The 19,570-nt window shown below is 46.8% G+C and overlaps 3 protein-coding genes across 3 annotated transcripts; 2 read left to right on the top strand and 1 right to left on the bottom strand.

Moving 5' to 3' along the window:
• Positions 1-12,550: 12,550 nt before the first annotated feature.
• On the top strand, positions 12,551-14,005 carry HD556DRAFT_1447887 (uncharacterized protein; the record flags this gene model as incomplete). Its single annotated transcript, XM_041307357.1, has 7 exons — positions 12,551-12,706; positions 12,778-12,813; positions 12,871-13,159; positions 13,340-13,548; positions 13,604-13,717; positions 13,778-13,853; positions 13,911-14,005. 7 exons carry the CDS (start codon positions 12,551-12,553, stop codon positions 14,003-14,005), a joined length of 975 nt encoding a protein of 324 aa, XP_041155723.1.
• Positions 14,006-16,210: 2,205 nt separating this feature from the next.
• Positions 16,211-17,484, top strand: HD556DRAFT_1403817 (uncharacterized protein). Its single transcript, XM_041303897.1, has 4 exons — positions 16,211-16,457; positions 16,521-16,730; positions 16,792-16,977; positions 17,037-17,484. The coding sequence occupies exons 1-4, from the start codon at positions 16,443-16,445 to the stop codon at positions 17,340-17,342; spliced, it is 717 nt and encodes a 238-aa protein (XP_041155722.1). The 5' UTR covers positions 16,211-16,442; the 3' UTR covers positions 17,343-17,484.
• Positions 17,485-17,596: 112 nt separating this feature from the next.
• On the bottom strand, positions 17,597-18,751 carry HD556DRAFT_1245124 (uncharacterized protein; the record flags this gene model as incomplete). Its single annotated transcript, XM_041298508.1, has 1 exon — positions 17,597-18,751. A coding segment is annotated over one exon (1,155 nt), but the record flags the coding sequence as incomplete, so codon positions are not given.
• Positions 18,752-19,570: the final 819 nt, after the last annotated feature.

Here is a 19,570-nt window from a genome sequence, read left to right as displayed (position 1 = left end):
TAGGTAGTGTAGTTGATGCGGATCACCTTGTGTCGATAGATACGATCATTTACAAATACCAGTCGGCTGCGCTCAGCAGTGGAGAAGGAGACTTCGTCGCCATCATAATCGTGTCCAAGTAATCGTGCGAGGATATGATCTTTTAATCGGGGAAGAAATGCCTAGATATTTTAAAATACTGAGCATTGTAGGATAGAAATTGAAGTCAGAAGCACTCACAGTGAAAGCAGGATCCCCTTCATTCTTCCTCAGCCATTGAGAAAGACCCAAAAAGTGGCGTGCTTCCGTGGAAATATGGTAGTGTACTCGAGGATCAGTGTATGGTAGCCGTTCCGACTCCTCAAAGCGCAAGGATGGCATCTCCGTTGCATCAGGAGCAATAAGATTGCGCAGTGGAGTGGTTTTCCTCTTCTTGTACTTACCCTCAGGAATACGTTCTTTCATCCTGAAGAGGATTCTCTCCCGTTGCTGTTGCTTTGCAATTCCAGATACATATCGAAACTTGTTCACTCGCGGGTAAAAGCGTTTGATGCGCCTGTGCTCAATTTCACCCTATGAAACAGTATTAGTACTAAGTCAATTGCTACATGGAGCGTTACTAGTACGTACCAGCTGGGTTGTAAAGTTGTCTGTTGTCCCAAATCGTCTGATGGTATTAACATAATCACCCAGTGCGTGAAGTTTGTAGGTTTGTAGATTAAACTTCCTGTGCTTCGAGCGTCCTTGAGGCTGTTGCATTGCCGAGTTTCCGTGCGCTGAACTCTGTGCAGCCTTTCGTGCTTGGCGACGGCCACGAGCAGCTTCTTCGCTTGGAAGATCTCGGGTGTCAAATGTCTCTGTCTCGCTGGAAAAACGCCTCAAAATCTTGCCGAGTCGAGTTGTGGATGAATCAAGGAAGGATAGGGTAGTGTCTGTGTGCAGGCGTAACTTTGCCAATCCATGCCATGTAGCCAATTCAAAGAGAAGGTCGAGGACAAGGGTGTTGAATGGTTCTGGAAGGAGGTCTTCAAACACAGGGATAGCACACTTGCAAACCTTGGTTAGTACAAGTGCGCTGTACTAGCACCACTATTAGAAAACATACCTGTAAAAGATCCTCAAAGTCTCGCGCCGCAAGCTTCTTCATGCCAGAGGCATTGTCACTGAATTTGCGGACCGTACTCCTGCTAAATGTGGGTACTTGTCGATAACTGTCAGCGTATATTAATATAAGCAATTCCTGTAGTGGTTAAGCAGGAACTCGTACCGTTTATTCAACTGCTGTATTGTGTCGTGGCCATATGCGTAAAGAACACGGATGAGATGCGTAAAAGTGGCCTTCCAAACTCCCAGTTCGAATTCATGAAGCAGATCAGGAACAAACATGGTGTAAAAATTGAACCCAAAGCGTGCGAGCCGAGTTGAAAATGCATTCTAAGTAAATCAGTAAGGTGAAACAGGATGTAGTACATGAAGCATACCGTACTGGGGACAAGAGACTCAGGTACGAGCATCCGCTTGACAAAGACACTTGTGATATTGGTGCCCTTGACGTACAACCACTCCCGAACCTGTCTGATTATTGTCCATATCCGATGGCCATCTTCACGTATCTTTTTCTCGCGCCATCGTCTGTCAGCCTTGTTTCCGAGACCACCTATCTTGGTCTTGGGGATCAGGCAGCGTGGACAAGGGCACTGGGCGAGAAATTTAATTGATGCGAGAAGTGTTCTAATCGAATGAGATAAATCAGTTGGAAGTGTGCCTTCGAAAGATCCTTACTTTTCAGGGTAATCTGCCGAGTAAGTAAAAAACCGAGGAAAGATTCTGCGGGAGATGCCATCAAGACATTCAATGATGATCCCAAACTCATAGGCGTGCATGAAGTCATCATCAAGGAGCAACAACCAGATTGCCTGCATCAACTCGTGTCGACAATGACTGAGGATTTCAGCCGTCGCAGGCTTATTGAATGTACGTCGGTAGAAGTCTTGAAAACTGTCTGTGAGCTGTGGAAACACATCAAACATGGACTAATTAGAATAATGAAGCTCGTACTACCTTTGGAATGTATGCAAGATGGTGTGCTGCAAATGATGTTGGCTTACTTCGCACGTATTTTGACTGATTCCCTAGGAACATATAAATAGGCCAGAGAGATGCCGTTCCGAAGCTTGCAAGATGGGTCGAGTCTGACCACAGCATCATTGCTGCAATCACAGTCTCCAGAGTGCAGCCACCCTCTCGGGGCTGTGAATGGATTTTCTTGTGTTCGTCGAGCATTGCAGGCGAATTGTAGATTTCCCCGTAGGTTTTCTCTGCAGGCGTATTCTCAGACGGCTGATAAAAGACTTCGAATGGAGTAAGATGAAAATGTTCTGCAGCTGATTCGCAGAATGCCGCTTTGATGACTTCAAGCGGCTTGCGATAGAATAGGCCAGGAACCTCGAACAGTGGAGCCGCATCCTCAGATACATGTTGAACTCCATCAGCCGGGACACGGATCTTCACACCAGTTTCCTTCCAGCCATCTGATGGAGAGAATGATGAACGGATGTCTTCAACATCGCCCTGATAGCTGTCAAGGCGATGGGATTCCTTCAAGGCCCGAAACTCCTTGAGATCAGTTTTGTCGAAGTCCTCTGCAAGAATGACCTCGTCTACAAGACGATCTAACTCAGCCAAAGATTTTGTAATGGGGCCACTGTAAAACCAAGACATGAGGCGAAATGTTGTTGCATTGAGAAATGGCGCGAAGTAATTGGCTGGAGAAACCCGTATCGATCTACCAAATCCTGACCACCATGGTTGGGCCCCAAGGCTGTTCGGAGTCTTGATAAAGGTTGGCGAGTCAGATAAATGCGCCGTGGAGATGAAGTTATCGGGGTTATATGATGGAAGGGAGTGTGTGTATTGACGATAGAGACCATAATGATCTCGTACTGTGCTAATCGCTGGTTGGTTGGGAATTGGGAGGGGTAGATCTGGTATGTTCACATGGTCTGAATCCGAGGTTGAAGCCGGGGCTACCACTGGGATAGGTGGTAAGTCATCCCGGAATCTTTTCGGTAAGCGACGTCGGCGGTTTGGTAGACCCGAGGGCCGATATGCAGATGGTGATGGAGACCTTGGGCCTGGGTCCTGAACAAGACACCAGATGAAGATGACTCAGATATAACAAATGAATGAACATACCGGTGGTAACCCCGACTCAGCAATGCTTTCACGTATGTCCTGGCGAGCTATTAGTGCTGCTGCTTCTTCTTCCTGACGACATATTTTTGCTGCTTGTTGGGTTTCTCGGTTGTGTCTTCTCTTTGCTAGAGAAGTAGCAGCAGCATCGGTAATTTTGCTCAAACAAAACCGCTTGTGGGTACTGAGAGCCCCACGAGAATCAAATTCTCGATGACAGCCCCTACATATGTGGCTCATGATGAAGAAAAACAAAAAAATGTAGACATAGGATTTCGCTAGCATAGAATCAACCTGGGGGCGGGACACAATGAAGGCTCGAGCAGAATCGTCGCGTGACTTTCTAGTTGCTTACAAACACCACCAGAGTTTTCAAAGCACATGAGGTTTGAGGTCGCGTGATCTATTCGAAATATTTACATACGGCCTAGTGACTAGCCAAGACCAACTAGTTGGTGTGCAATTAAATAAAAATTACAAGACTAAGCTATGGAAGTTCTAGACCCAGAGCCTTCCACAAGGACTCATGAGTGAAGTGGGCTATAGAAATTCTCTGTCCATCAAAAAATGCCTCGACAGCATGGGGGAGGATGTGTCCACGAAGTAAAATGATAGTACCAGGCTCATACCACAGCCTAAGATTGAGGCGAGGTATGAAAAGATGAGTAGGTCTTCGTCAGTCCAAATATCAGCATCAGCATCGGCCCCATTGACGGGCCCGTGATCCTCGTCAGTGATACTAGAGGCTACCATCTAGAAACTCACATCACAGTCAGAAGGGAATTGACAAGGCAAATGACGAGAAAAAAAGTTTAAGAGGCCCCACCACACGCGTGACAGTTGAATAACCTACAAAAGGCTTGTCCAACCTCGCATGGTGTACTGAACCTCGCTCACCTACAAAAGGCCGGCGAGGACAGTAGGGGATGGGCCGCAACAAACAATTAAAATAAAGATGGACTAAAGCTTACCTATTGGCCGGCCAACCAAAAAGAGAGATGGAGAGGTAAAGTGAACAGAAAGAATAGCCCAGTTAAACCGTGGAGAATGTCAGGAAATGGACAATCGGGGGACAAGTCAGTTGCCGGGCAGCGATGGACGTTGAGAGGAAGGGTATGCGCTCGGTCATGAATGAAATTAACGTTCGAAACTCCGACCAGATTATGTAAGCCAAGCGGCTGACACAACGCCAGTTCCGAGTCGACATATCCGAGTTCTGAGCCCTACAACTACATTCATCTTATCTTCTTACTACTACAATCATGTTGTCTTCTCTCCACTCATTCACCGGCCAGGCCTCAAAATTCGCGTGGCCACACTCCCGCACACACTCTCAGCCCTTCACTAGCCAGCGTGTGCAGTGCTGACGTATCCGGAGCCAAAGGTTCTTTGTCAACTTCCAGAACCTATAGGACTAGCTATAGGTGCGTCGTTTTACTTATTTATGTACAAGCTTCCTTGCCATTTAAGCCGCTATTTTCAGTTCTTCCGCCTTTATCACACCACAATGGTCTCGCAAACGGCTAACTACGTTCGTCACATCGACTCGGAGAACACTCCTCCCGCTACACGCCTTACTGCGAAACCATCCAAAGTTCGCACCGGTATCCAGGGTGCCTCTCGTCGTCGCCGAGCTCTCGTTTCAGGCGGAGCCCATTACCTTAGGCATGCAATTGAGCATGCCAAGAAGCGCAAGGAGCAAACTCCGTCCAAAAGCCCTCTTGCTCCAGTGCAGATGGATGTCCCCACTATTTCTCGCGATGTCGAGATGGGGGACTCAACAACAGTGTCTAAGATCATCTCCCTTCCCAGACTCCTCGCTCGACCCAAGCCCACTGAGATCCCGGTGTCCACACTTCAGGCTGTGGCACCTGAACTTGTTCACACCCATATTGATTACATTCGCGATGGACTAGAATGCCTCGGGCCCGAGTAAGTCAAGATTCATCTGGTAGTCGATCGATCATCTAACGAATCCTTTTTCAGCATGCTCCGTGTCCTTGCAGGGATCAAAGCTGAACCTGCTTCCAATGTCCTCCCGCAGGAACTTTCGATAATTGTCAACGATGTTTCGTCTGACGTGCCCACTCACATGTTCGCGGTCTTCTCATCCCGCCAGCCGGCCCCTGCTCGCCGTCGTCGTGTTACGTTGTTTCCTGCACACAATCTCGTTTTTGCTATCCACTGCGCGAACCTTCCGGTTCTACCCACTCCAACACCAGCAATTCACTCGCTCGCCGTCCTCACTATCTTGCTTATTAAGGTGTGCAATGATTTTTTAATTCTAATCTTGTTCTTTGCCACTGACAGTGTACCCTTATCCTACGTCAATCACCTACTCTAGCACATCACCTTGTTGGTCCTTCGAATGTGTGCATGTAGCTTACTCTGAATCGGTGAGTCAAATTTCACGTCCATTGTGTCCTTCGACATTAATGTTCACTCTCGTTCACATTCTGACAGTTTCGGTGACATTCTTGCACATCTGTGTTCATTTCGCGCGAGCTCAAGACGACGCTGATATACTTCAAAAAGGCAACTGTCCTCCTCGCTACAAGTGGTGTTTTCGTCAGTACGGGCTCTCCAGTGCCATACTTTGACTATTCAGTCTCATTGGCTCCATCACTCATCCATTTTCGTACGGCCTCCCAATATCAATCATCAACAACAGCAATGGTCGCTCATTTTGACAGGCGAGCTGCGTGCAGGTGAGTCATGTGGTTGAATGCTGGTTGGTCAGTGCACTCAGGACAGCGTCAGTGATCTCCTCATTATCCTCAAGATCAAGCTTTCGGGAAAGTGGCTTGGTTCCCAAAAGCCTCACAAGCCCCTCGTCTTTCATCGCCGTCCCAATTCCTGCCAGTTCTAACAACTCCAGACGCGGCACGGCATATGCTAGATTGGAGCATGCGACGTCTATAAGCAGCATTGACCTCCAAGTCCAAGCTCGTCTATCTTGTCTTAATATTTACTGTCATCTCCCTCTCGCCAATTCCAACTTGTCTGTCTCGTCTTAATATTTACCATAATCTTCCTCTCGCCAAGTCCAAGCTCGTCTATCTCGTCTTAATATTTACCATCATCTCCCTCTCGCCAATTCCAACTCGTCTATCTCATCTTAATATTTACCATCATTTCCTTCTCGCCAAGTCCAAGCCCGTGTATCTCGTCTTAATATTTAATATCCTCTCGCCACGGCCAAGTCTTAGCCTGACAGCAATGCCACAAATTTAGTATTATGCCATACCCTGACCGCTCGAGCTGGACCGTGATCCGATCATCCAATCGATCTCTGCATTTCAATAACAAGGTTAGTCCCATCAGTCCAATATAGTTATAAAGTCATACACTTCTGTTTCTAGTTCGGTCCGGATCTTCAAGTTCAGGTTGAACTTCAACAATACCGGTGCGAATACCAGTGCGGTTGACAGTGTCACTCACAAGTCTTGCATCGATACTACATCCAATCCACTATGCCACCTGAATCATCCAACATATCGGAAACGTCAAGCCACGTTGAAGATCTGCTCAAAGACCTGAACTTGGGTGTAAAAAGCGGCCGTAAAAGAAAGATCTGGTAACTTTTAAATTTTCAAATCGTCACGTGTTGCTCATTATCAGACCAGTCATGGTCCGATTGAACTATACTTGCGTGCAGCTCGGTGGTTTCCTCTTGCAATCGATCCGTTTACTTTGCTCGAGGATGTCTTATATGAAGGCATAGAAGCCGAATTTTCTGAATCGCGGGAAGACACTTCAGGTCAACCCGAAGAAGCTTTGGACAAGTAAGTCTGTACCTAAGCTATCTGATACTGATATTTTATCTGCGCAGTCATCAGAAGGAGTTGTGCATAAAGCACTACAAAGAACTCGTCAAGCTTGTACCGACCTTCAGTGACCTTATATCGGGATTCGAGAGATTTCCGTCGGCCATGGACAATTTCATTCATGCGGTGACACAATCTTTGCATGTCATTCTTGTATTCTTTGTCTTACAAATTACCAGCTTTCGTCTGCTGCAAATGATGCGCGATCTGATGATACTGGGAGCCTGATGCGAGAAGGACTAGTATACATGCTCAAGAACCCTGAAACCGACCAGTTCAATCCCCCTCTGCTCAAGCAGCATGGGAAAATTGTTCGTGGATGGAACCACCCTCAGACTGCGCGACTGCTGTGCCCGATGCGGACGCTGGACATATTTGACAATGATCCCCGTTAGTCGTGCTAATATTATTTATTTACTGACATGTAACCGGCCATAGGTCATTTATGAATAAGGTAAAGGAAGGCCAGATTACGATTACGGCCGCAAAGCTTCCCACATTTTTATACGATGAGTCTATGTTGGACCCCACCAGGAAAAGTCAAGGTTGTCTTCGGGGATACTACCTCAAGCGCGTATGTTCTTCCTTCTTATCCTTATTCATTGGATACTATTTTATGACCTGAACAGGTCTTTCGTCACATATTCACTGGACCGTCCAGTGCCATTTCTGCAAACACTCACAAAGGTACTAAGGCTCCAAAAGGTAGAATTCACGGGATGAAGTCGCCACTGCCACGAGCAATTGCATACGCAGCTGTACAGGTAAGCCTTGCACAAGATTTATGCACTTAAACTGATCACCGACGCAAGGCATATTTCCAACTCAGCTCTGCAACGCAATGGTGTCAGCAAATAGAAGATTTTGATCTCGTTCTTTTCTATGATCGAGTGGTCGATATGTTGGAAGGAAATACTAACAAGCAATGGGTGGAAGAAACACTTAACCATTGGAAGTTGTAAGGTCGTCCATGATTTTTTTTGTTATATGCTAATCCATATTTGGAATAGAGAGACCCCCGGACTTGTGCAGCGTGGCCGCTCCAGGGCTAGGGCAGAACTTTATGCATTTGACAGCGAGGACGACATGGACAGTTTTTTCGATTCTAATGAGTGTTCTCCTAATAGTGGAGAACAGGGCTCGCAAGGTACGACTGAGAGCAATGACAATGGAAACATCATGCATGGTATTCAATTTCTCCCTCATTCAAATCATGTACACAGCTGATGCGAGTCTGCACATCATGCAGCTTCAAGAACAGTAGCTCAGCCGACATGCACATCCCGCCAGAAAAAAAGACGCCACTGACTCCAATTCAACCTCGTTTATGTGCCCATATACGTTCTGATCCAATATTAACATGTTGCAGCATACCTGTACTGATAGTGCCACATTTTCTCGTATCTTTCTAATCAGTTTACTTTGAATGTAATCATGAATGAGCGCAGTTGAAATGGTATTTTGGAAGGACAGAGACTGGTCACAATCATAGCAAATGTTACGAACGGAGAAGCATGCGGAAAATGCCATTGTTTGTAATTGTAGACGATTCACAGAATTAACGGGTTCCTTGCAAGCAAGGTGATGTTGATTTCAGAACAATCCCTAATCTTCATTAAGCTTCATTCCATCAACTGACTCATCTGCACTTCATTTCGGATTTGTGCCATGCATTAGTACAATACAAGTGTACAATAAACAGCGCCCAACAGTACTAGTATGCCATGCAGAATCAAAAACATCCGAGCTGCAATCTTGAACTCGGTCGAGTGCACGGCAAAAACGACTACTGGGAAAGGTCAACAAGAAAGGGGCGGGAAAATCGGATGGATCTACCGCAAAATGTTTTGGTGCGCACAGTGGCGCGTTCCATTTCAACCCTACCATATGTATGGGTTTCGACGCTGCCACCATCTCTAGCAACGATGACGCTCTTCGACCTTGAATGCTGGAGGAAGAATTTCAAGGACAAACACGCGAATTTGGCCAAGAAGATGCATTTCATGTAAAAGGATTTAGAAGTATACTTGCGTGTTTGAAGGAAATTAATGAACTTGTGGTCTTTTCTTGGTGCGCAGGAGTGCCTTTTCAAAGTTCACTCTATGTAATTCTGACCCTGACATGCCTGACACATTTTTTTGTGTGGCTGAATTAGCGTTTATTCAACTTGTCCGGTGGGGCCTTGCCGATACCTGCTGGTTACAACTAATTGCGCCTCCCATGTGAGCCTGAAGAACCTTAATGTAGCCTTCTAACCCTGACATTTTGATTTTTTTCGTTCGTGCCTAATGTGTGTTAGTGCCACATGGTTCTGGTTGAATTTGTTAAGGCCAGGGATACCTACCTCCTCTCGGAGTCGCCGTGACGTACCACACCATAACTGTGACCACTTGGATCATTGGGTGTGCCGGCCAACTGTGACATAGTTTCTGTAAGAATGTTCCATTGACCTATCGTGTCGCACTCCTTCTCACATCTATACCATACACCTTGAGGATGGCCCTCTTCAATGGTGTACGTTATGTCCTTTCATCTTCAATACAAGTGGAACGGCACGAGGAACTTTCTGCCTTACTGAATCTCCACGGTGCAATGAATGCACCACCGCATACCCATCTTATTGCACTTGCTGGATCGCACACTCAGAGTGAAACCCAGGGATATCTGCATGTAGTATCGGACATGTGGGTACGACAGAGTATAGTCCTTGGAAAACTTCAACTGTGAGCCTCCTATTTTTCACTTTGGTACGAAGGCATTGACGGACAATATCTCAGTGAGCAGTACTATTCACCTGATCCAACAATGATTTTTTCAGGTGTCGTTGCATGCGCCACTGATGTGAGTGAACTGTCCTCGGTCATATCGTATGGCATTAATGTTGATCACAAGCTCTCCAGACCGGACCTTGAAGTTCTCTCAGCCGGTATCACCTCATTAGGAGGGCAGTGGCGAACAGCCCTTACTCGCGACGTGACCCATCTCTTCGCATTGCATGAACAGAGCGACAAGGTATTTGCTCTCTTTGCTTCATTTACTGTGAATCTAATGCTAATGGGACCATTTTTCACTGCACTATCCCTCATGGCGTAGTATCAAACTGCAATGTATTTTGCACCATATACCCGCATGTCCATCCTCACACCACATTGGTTCGACGATTCAGTTCAGGTTGGATGTCGTGTCCCTGAGATTCCTTACTTATGGCCTGATCCCGAGGTCTTAAGACCTGGTGTACTGCAGGTTACGATGGGTCACGATATTATAGGTATTGCAGAGGCGAGCAAAGTGACACTATCACATAGTAATGAATCAGTATCTGACCTTGTAGAATACTACTAGTACGGGCATATAGCCCCCTTTTTTTGTCGTGCCAGTGCAAATGCATTTTTGTGTCAATACATTCTGAGAACCAAGGGATGTGAGCCATCCATTCAAAACTATGGAAATCTAATTACTGAATATTGCATAGACTGGCGTGTCGCCGCGCGACACGCCAGTCTATGCAATATTCAGTAATTACAACATCAGCCGTCGGAGTATCAATGGAATGCGCCATTTGGTTGATGCTCGTAAGATGTCGACGGACATCCAACTCTTAAGCTTCAGATTCCATCGATTTCCATTCTCCATGCAAGGCCGTATCTAATTAGGAATGGTGTTGTACTCCATTTTAGTTTGTATTGTTTCTTTATTTCAGATGCAAATCAAGTCTTATGACCACTACCCACAGCCTCGTGCCCATTCCCATTAATCCCTACTATGACGAGCAATAATCAGCACTCGGTCCCATCACTCGTGTCCCTGGCAGTACACATGCACGGATCATCTTATTCTCCCATTAATAATCTACCGGGCTACACTCGTAAGCCATTCCGCATGACCCAAAACATGAACGTGCCACATACTACCACACCGCCAGCCAAATTATCCTCCAGTACTCTGAGTCCTCCAAAAACTCATATATCGGTACTCAACAAGCTGAAGACATCTCCTGGAGGGTTTTATGCTGCAATGCCTAGGCTTGCTTATCGTGCCGAGTATTTCGCAGGTGGAAGGGATGGTAACATCCTCATCACCAAGGGTCTGGACCATGACGAAGAGTTCATCATCCGTGGAGTATTCCAAATCAGTCGTAACGATTTCTTTTTCACACCGGACGGCAACTTCAATCCTGCAAATATCTTCCATGGCCGCTTAGCAGACTTGAAATTGAGCTGTCGACTCGTTGCAGGTCGTAGCAAGTCCTTCAAGTTCTCGTCACGAGATTTCCCTGCCGTGCTCAATAATCTTAGCGCCTTCGAGAACCTAATTCCAAAGGAAAGATACTACGAGACCCTTAGTGTTATTCAGGACGCTATTGGCCGCAGATCAATCAAGCTCACTCACCGCCTCTTTGAGGTGAGTTAGTTTTAGTGATTCATCAATCTTCTCTAATAATACTGAATGTTATCATACAATAGGCCAATGACGAACCTCAAGGTGATACTAGTGGCGAAGATGGTAACAGTTCAACCACTGTTCGTGAGTCAGGAATATTCCTTTGTTGTTGTATGAACCTAAGTATCCGCTTTAGCCTCCCCAGACAGCCTAAGCTCCGAATTTGACATCGCGACTTGGCCAGTTGCCGACCGATGTAAAGGCCATCTACAGGATGTCGCATCCAGGCATAATATTTGCCCATTACCAGCATATGATCAGAACCACGTTCTCATCCCACCACTCGAGTACGAAGCGAAACTTAAGGGTGCGCTTGTTGAAGTTCATATGGCTTTTTGCCATCACCACGTGAAGAATTCAAGGCGTGACATCTTTGAAGCTGTTTTACGAGAACTCATCGTCTTGTTACCACCTGCGCCAATGCCGAGCAGCCGCTTCAAACATCGCCGCCTCAATGATGGGCCTTACACTGAACAACATAACAAGGGAAATTAACTGGCACACCTCGCCTTGAATTGTAGTATGTATTTACTCTGATCATTGGCATATGTGAATTGACGACTTTCCAAAGTATTATTGCACGGCCTGTTCAAAAACATGGTACAGGGGTGCGTAACTGCCGGTGTATAGTATTTGATGAATCAACTGTATGAATACTGTATGATCCGCCACTGTTATAATAGAGTATTTGTTACTGGCCTCACTTTTGTTTCCTGGATGATTGATCAACCCGCAGGCCATTGACACAAAGTATACAAGTCAATTGTAAATCTCGAACTCGTTTCAAATCGGAGTTTCGAGTTGAAACAAATTTGGTCGTTTCGAGTTCGCATTGAGCCTCGACGGCAGCTATACTTAGTGAGGCTAGACTGCAAATGTGATGCATTGATGACTTAACGTTCAACCACATCACTACCTTCCTCGTTGGGCTCGATTGCCAATCGCGCTCGTGGCACCTGGACCTGGACCACCGACGATCAGCATGACTCGACAGGCCGGACAAAAATTGGGCAACACCGGTGAGTGTGCGTTCGAGTGTCACTTCACTCAATATCTGGCAGCTGTACTAATAGTACTTCACTACTTATTACCAGGGCGTGCAGGAGAAACTCATGAGCGCTCCATTCATGCTTATCGGTATGTCCCGTCTCTGTCTGGCCTTTGAAGACTCACTGAAGGCTGGTCCTTCTTTGTTGATCCCTGCACCAGGTACCGATGTGGGGCATCATGCACCCAGCATGGTCAACCAACCCTCTGTGGCCCCTCTCGTATGTTTGCCGGATCAGTATGGGTCAACCGGCCCCCTGTGGCCTCTCTCGTATATTTGTTGGATCAGTAGTATGCTGCACAGTACGGGGTACCCTCACTGGTTCTTGTGAGTTCATTCTGTCTCTTATGTATAATGCGCTGTTTGACTGTCTGACTATCACAGGCGAGGCAATCAACAACTTTAGTGAGCATAACAGGGCCGCATCATATTCTTCCATCCCCATTTTTCCGTCTACAATGTCGACCACATGTCCCGCATCCTCCTGCGGTCTTTTTCTCCATCTTTGGGCTCGTTCCTGCAGCTGCCTGGGGTCGCGCCCATCCTCAGTTTGGGTGTGGCGTGGTGTGGTGGTGGTGCTGCTCTGCACGCAACCCAGGTGATCAGTCCTTCGCAAACCCTACATTTTTTAATGATGCCCGTGCCACATCGGGAAAGTTACTAAAGCCCAGCTGTATGTGGCAAAGATCAGACGGAGCTCAAGAACTTTGTTTTACGGAACATTGAAAATCCATATCAAGATTCAACTTTCTGTCACAAGAGCCTGGATGACCACATTTCGCCATGCCCTATACCAGTACTGACTCGGACTCACACCTACCTGGCTTAAGCGAAGCTGAAGCTCTCCTCATAGTCGCTAGAATTGAGGAGTTGTGTGAAGGTGGAAGCAGCACACCCAGCACTCCACATAGCCATGATTATGAGCCGTGCCTCGGTGGCCAATCCCATGGCCAAGGCGCCCCCGTATACAGTTGCGGGTGCTACCGTCGCACGAAAGTTGAACCTGCACTTGCACTCGCAGATGCACTCGCAGATGTATCCAAACACCAGGAACTTGAACGGGTACAGTGGCCACCTCAAGATATCATACACCCAAATCTAATGGTTATTGTTCCAGGATGTCGATAGTTTGACCACACAAGTTGGAGGCCGTAGCAGTGACTCGGAAATTCGGCCCCTGAAGCACAAGAGGTCAACGATGGCCTCTGAGTCTGACTCCGTGGGAGGAACGGTGAGCTGGACTCATCATTTCATTTTTCACGTCAGTTGTTAATGGCCATATTGAATGTAGACACCACACCGCTTTGGGCGAAACCTGACCAATGTCCAACGCGCTCAATCAGTCCCAGCACTTGAAGCGCCAAAGCGTAGGAAGTTGGGAAGCCCCTTTTAATTTAATGGAGGTACGACTCATGAAACCTCAGTACTTAATGTTGTGAAATGCCTCGAAGCTGCCATTGACAGGCAAACAGAAGTGCTGTCCAAGATTCATCGCATTCTGGAGGGCAGTGCCAAGTAAACTTATCATTTATGATACCTTCTGTTGTAAACCTATACCATCACGATGTATATTCAAGCTCGATGGAAAGCTTTTGATGTAAGACTATGTACTAGTAGACTGCCATTGGAAAATCATGAAGGTCGTGCCAATAATCAGAAACCCGAACAATTCCGAGTCGGAGTGAGTCATGGCACGGACACGCAGGCTTAGTCCTCCAACTCACTAGCATCAGCACAGACATGAACCAAATAAACTGAATGGTGCCGCGTGTCATCATTTTCCATATCGGATCGCTGTGGCGTTAGAACACAATTTTCAGTGAGTTCCTCCCGGTCACCTGCCGAACTATGCAGAGTAATTCCATTGCTAAAAAAAATACCTGCAGCCTTGGCTTGACGTCGCATCGAAGCTCATCTCCTTTCATCGCTCACTAGGCCACTGTTGGTTTAGCTTAACTTGAAACTCAGGCTGACACTTCTGTTCTTCATGCGGTTATGATATGGTCGGATCTACAGTAGTGCAGGGTTGGCATCTCACATGCGACTCTGTTTGTTTGAGCTTCACGAGGTCACCGGCATTACACACAATACAACCGCACTATGTAAGTCTAATGCATTCCGGTCACAGAAGAATCAAGACTGACCATTAGGTCATCATGCATCATGGCTTATCCGCATAACGAGTTGCGGGTCTGATCTGTAGCTCCGTTCTTTTTCAGGAATGTAAAGTCTCAATAACCGTTAGTTTACAATGACGTCGACTCAGACTGGCACCGATTATGTGTCTATTATGAACTCATTTTTTACAGATTCAAATGGACATGACATTAATGGTATGGCGTCTGAGTTGGGCCAAATGCCTGTCCTCGGTTCCGTGGATAATATTTGCTCTTTGTGACCGCCGCTTATTTGTGCCTCACAAAGTTCACTTGTGAGTGTTTCTTCTTATATGAACTTGCTTTCATTCACTTGCACTTGTCCTCTCGCTGCTCTCCCTCCGCTCTCGCTCATCCTTGTATCTACTCGTTGGTCGTTGGTCATCGTTGGTCATTGGTCTTTGGTCGTTGGTCTTCATTGGTCGTTGGTCGTTGGTCTTCGTTGGTCGTTGGTCTTTGGTCGTTGGTCGTCGTTGGTCGTTGGTCATTGGTCGTTGGTCTTTGGTCTTTGGTCTTTGGTCTTGAGTCTTTGGTCGTTGGTCACCGGTCATTGGTCGTTCATTGCTCATTGGTCATTGGTCGTCCTTACATCTGCTCTTGCTCGCTCGTTCTGACTCCCGATACCTGTGGACCCATGGACCAGTATCCGTACCTGTGCAAACCCATACCATGCTACTGCCTAGCTGTAACCATGTACGGTTGCGGTGATTAACTCCAGTTATTAATTAGGTTCATGTTCGTAAATACTAGTATACAGTACATTGTCCACTATTTATTCTGCTGCCTATGAAATACCCGGGCCCGTGACAGGTTTGAACCGTCCGATACTAGTACCCGCATGTAGTACCCGTCCTGCTAGCAGTGATCGGTGACCCTTGCTGTATGCAGGGTCGCGAGTGGGTAGAGATATGGGGTAGTGTTTGAACTTTGTGTACCCTGAACGCCCGGCTGCAAGTCGAGACTAGTATATACTAGGCATGCCCGTGCTGATTCTAAAGGGAATATATTTTGGCCGATTTTAGTGATTGTACTGGCTGAATATGCATAGAAGTTTATTGGTATTCATTACCCACACCAGGGAGCACCAGGAAACACAAGATTTGTTGTATTATGTATGTCTACCGAGTGATACAAGCATGACAAGCCTTATAGGAATTTGCATAGAAGTTTATTGGCATTCATTACCCGCACCAGGGAGCACCAGGAAACACAAGATTTGTTGTATTATGTATGTCTACTGAGTGATACAAGCATGACAAGGATTATAGGAATTTGCATAGAAGTTTATCATCCATGCCAGGGACTGCCAGGAAGCACGAATGCTGCAAGATTTGTAGTAGTATGCGGCATTGAATTTGAAGCAAACAAGGGTCTGCCGACTGACACAAACATAACAAGGCTTGTAGAGATATCCATCAATTTCATCACTTGCGCAAGGGACCACCAGGAAGCACAATTATAACAACAGTTGTAGCGGCATGTATTTATTATCAGGGTCTACCAACTGGTACAAGGCTGGTAGAAGCGTACATAAAACCTCGCTGCATGCACGGACTTATATGGAAACTGACAAACTCAACACACGTCTGTCATGTGTTTGTGGGGATGGTAGCAATTGTGCACCTTGTACCGGCTGTTACTGGCTGTCACATGGGATGTACGGTTGCTGTTTTTTTTATGATGTACTATATGTGATAGTGTGAAGCAGGAAGGGTGGGAAACCCGAAATGCTGTGTCGCCGCACGCATAGACTTACTGGAGTCTTTAGTGAGCATCAAATTCCTCCTGAGTCCTGATTCTATGGATTTCACCGAGGTACATACGCTTTCACAACTTAGTAATTTTTGTCGTATGACTCACTCACACCAATTTTTCTAGTTACTTGTCGCTGTTGACGACAAAGCATCTGCCGAAGAACAACCTCTCCCCGAAGCCCTTCGTTCCACGTCCCTTGTAATGAGGGTACTCTGTTTTTTGGCATTTGGATGCCCCAATCTTCATGATCATTGGAATTCGTTTCAATCAGACCGAGCCTTCGAAACCGTTAGGACCAGAATGTGCTCTATCCTGGGCAGCACTATCACCACGGTAAGTTGTCCAACTCCGTGCGCGCACGAACTGAAATCAACGCTGACATGCTTTCACAAAGGCAAGCCTCCTCGCTATCAGTAGTGTTTTCGTCATTATAGTCTTTCCTGCGTCATACTTCGGCTATACACCATCCGTTCCCTATTGTCTACTCTTTACATCACTCATGTTTGCCATGTTTGCCATGTTGACATCTGGCTCGAGCATGATACGTTGGCTACACACCGATCGGCACTGGACTCAAGAAGTAGGTTTTACTAGTATTCTCGTCATGCTGATTACACCGGCTGACCTGAATATGATCAGCACCTCAAACAAGGCGGCTACTTCGTCTGGTCCTACCTGTTGTCAATAGTCACGCCTATGTTCTTCATTTTCTGGTCCCTGAATTGTTTCGTTTTTGGTGTGTTGCTCTGTCATTTGGTACTTTTCCTGGCCCTCATGGATTTCACCCCAGCGATGTTGATAGCAGGCTTTTCGTCTCAAAGTGTGATCTGCCGAGCCGTCACTGCGCTTGGGCTGGTTGCATACGTTGTCAACGTTGGGAAAATATCGATAGAAGCTATGTACAGGTATAGGACAGGTCTTGAGCACGCCGAATACCGCCAGTGATGTACAGTTTCCATGTGTTAGTTAGGAAGAATATACCGCCAATCTGTCCATTTCCCAGACGTTCTCATGCTTACCCCTCACAGATGAATCGTCACGACCTAAGTATCTCACTCAATTCTTACTGGCGCACATAACTTACAACCTCAATTAATGTTTCTAACATGTACCGTTCATTGCGAGGTCGCAGTTCTTTGAAAGCAGCCAAAGTTACGCCGGTCAGTTTATTTCTAAAATTATGTAACCACCCGGTACTATCAGAAGTATGTACTACTGTGATCCACTACTACTTGGAGGGAAGGAGTGAGGATAACGTATTCCGCTCGCTGTGCATCTGTTATCGTCACTCGACCGCCGATAGTCAGGATCTCCAGGGAACACTTTGACCGTGCTAACAATGCCTTCATATCTTCATGAGGCCAAGACGCATTGCGACCATTGCGGCGAGCTTCAAGCGTGCGCAAATTGGGGAGCGATAGAGCATTGAGAAGGTCAGATAGAGGGCGCGTGAGCAATGCGTCGTAAAGGATGCGCAAGGATTGTAATTTAGTGTGCGTGAATGATTCCAAGGGTTCTGTTTGGTCGAATGCTACGCGGAGGGTTAAGGAGGAGAGATTCGGACATAGCTGGAGTAAATGGAGGACAGCGTTCGGGTGACATACGGCGATCTGGACATCAGTCAAGTGGGCCCATACGGGGCTGAAAGAAGACAAGGGCTCGATGTCGAAGAACGGCCTCATGTCAATGAACTTGAGACTGCGTATGGTGGACGGCAGTCGCGAGATAGACTGTGCAATAGTTGGAATATCATATTTTGTCATCCCTAGTATGGCCAGCTCCTGAAGTGCTGGGAGGTCTGTTAAAAAAAGCTGAGTGGATTCGCCCTGGAAGGAGTGGACAGAGACACGGAGAGATGTGATATGAGTGATGTAAGGCTGAAGAAGGCTTCGTAGTTTGGCCGAGTGGTAGCGCCCGAGTGCTAACGAGAGCGGACGTCCTCGCGAACGCTTGAGCCACGTATCATAGCAGAAAGATGCCTGCTCCCAGTCTCTGTCGTCGGCTTCCACATACAGCCTGCACCATAAATCGGGCGTACCCACAGCGACCTCCCTCCATCGTCGGCATATTCTTGTTAACAGCATGGGGGCTTTGAGGGTTGACGGGGACAACAACAATCTGGTTTCGGGGAGACAGTAGCTAAATATATGGGATAGGACTTCCGTGGGCAAGCGCCAGAGAGCCGATACGAGTCCCTTGTGCAGATTCATCGACACCGTAATCTTTTCCTTCTTTTCGACGACTTGCTGATGAAGAGTTTTGACGTTATTCATCACGGCCTCCAGGCCCGAGATCTCATATAGGACTGCATCCAACTGCTGCTGGTGTTCGGCGATGATGTTGATAATGCTCTGGCCTTCGAGCCCGACGGTAGAGCGATCGGTATTGGGGATTCTGGATCATGGAGTTTCAAGGACTGGAATCTAGTAGTCATCGTCAGTAACTCGATATATATGTCGGAACAAACCAGGGAATAGACATACGATCACTTGCGATCGTGCGATCTGGAATGGGCGATTGTTATTCTCGGCTGACCCGAATTCTCATCCAAGAAACTGGGCACTTACGATGCTTTGTAGTGCACTGATGATATCTAAAACAGATTCGGAGATATTGAATTTTGAGTAGGCTGTCTGCATGTTGTTGGCTAAGGCGAAAAGTAAAGTTAAAGCGTCAGAGGAAGTTTGCGATGATCCATCGATGAGCTTTCAGCTGCTTTAAGGCCGTAATTCCCGGGCCAGTGATATATCATGGATATCTGCATCGATGATCATCGGATGGGAACTACTAAAAATACCGTACCATATCATACCAATTCAAATTACAAAGTTTACAGGTGCGGCAACTGCCAGCGGTAGCATTCGACACCAAAGTTCGAACAATGACAAAAAAAGGGCCAGATGGGGCTGGATTTGGTCGATGGTTTCGATGGCACTGGCAAATGGTCTGGTTTGAGAGGGTATCCATGGCCACCAAGTGTCCACTGTGCCTTCATATGTTAGTGCTTTAGCTTCCCGGGTGGAGATAATTCGCGCGGAGAAGTTCTCTGGCAGCAGCCAACTTGATCAGACGGGGTTCATGACGAATGGTGCGGCTGCTTGCATGCAGCGAAGGCACTAATTAATATCGCTGGCACTAAACCTACATCTTCTACAAAGTCTGTTAATGGGTCC

This window comes from Suillus plorans (genome assembly GCF_016647745.1).
Source record: "Suillus plorans strain S12 chromosome Unknown HD556scaffold_68, whole genome shotgun sequence".
Classification (NCBI taxonomy): domain Eukaryota; kingdom Fungi; phylum Basidiomycota; class Agaricomycetes; order Boletales; family Suillaceae; genus Suillus; species Suillus plorans.
The sequence above is the reverse complement of the archived record's forward strand: the minus strand, read 5'-3'. Positions and strand labels throughout refer to the sequence as shown.

Bases quoted from the DNA above. Each gene is read 5' to 3' on its own strand.
- HD556DRAFT_1403817 (XM_041303897.1), top strand. The intron at 16,731-16,791 runs GTAAGTTGTCCA...GCTTTCACAAAG, and splicing joins TGGGCAGCACTATCACCACG to GCAAGCCTCCTCGCTATCAG. The intron at 16,978-17,036 runs GTAGGTTTTACT...GAATATGATCAG, and splicing joins ATCGGCACTGGACTCAAGAA to CACCTCAAACAAGGCGGCTA.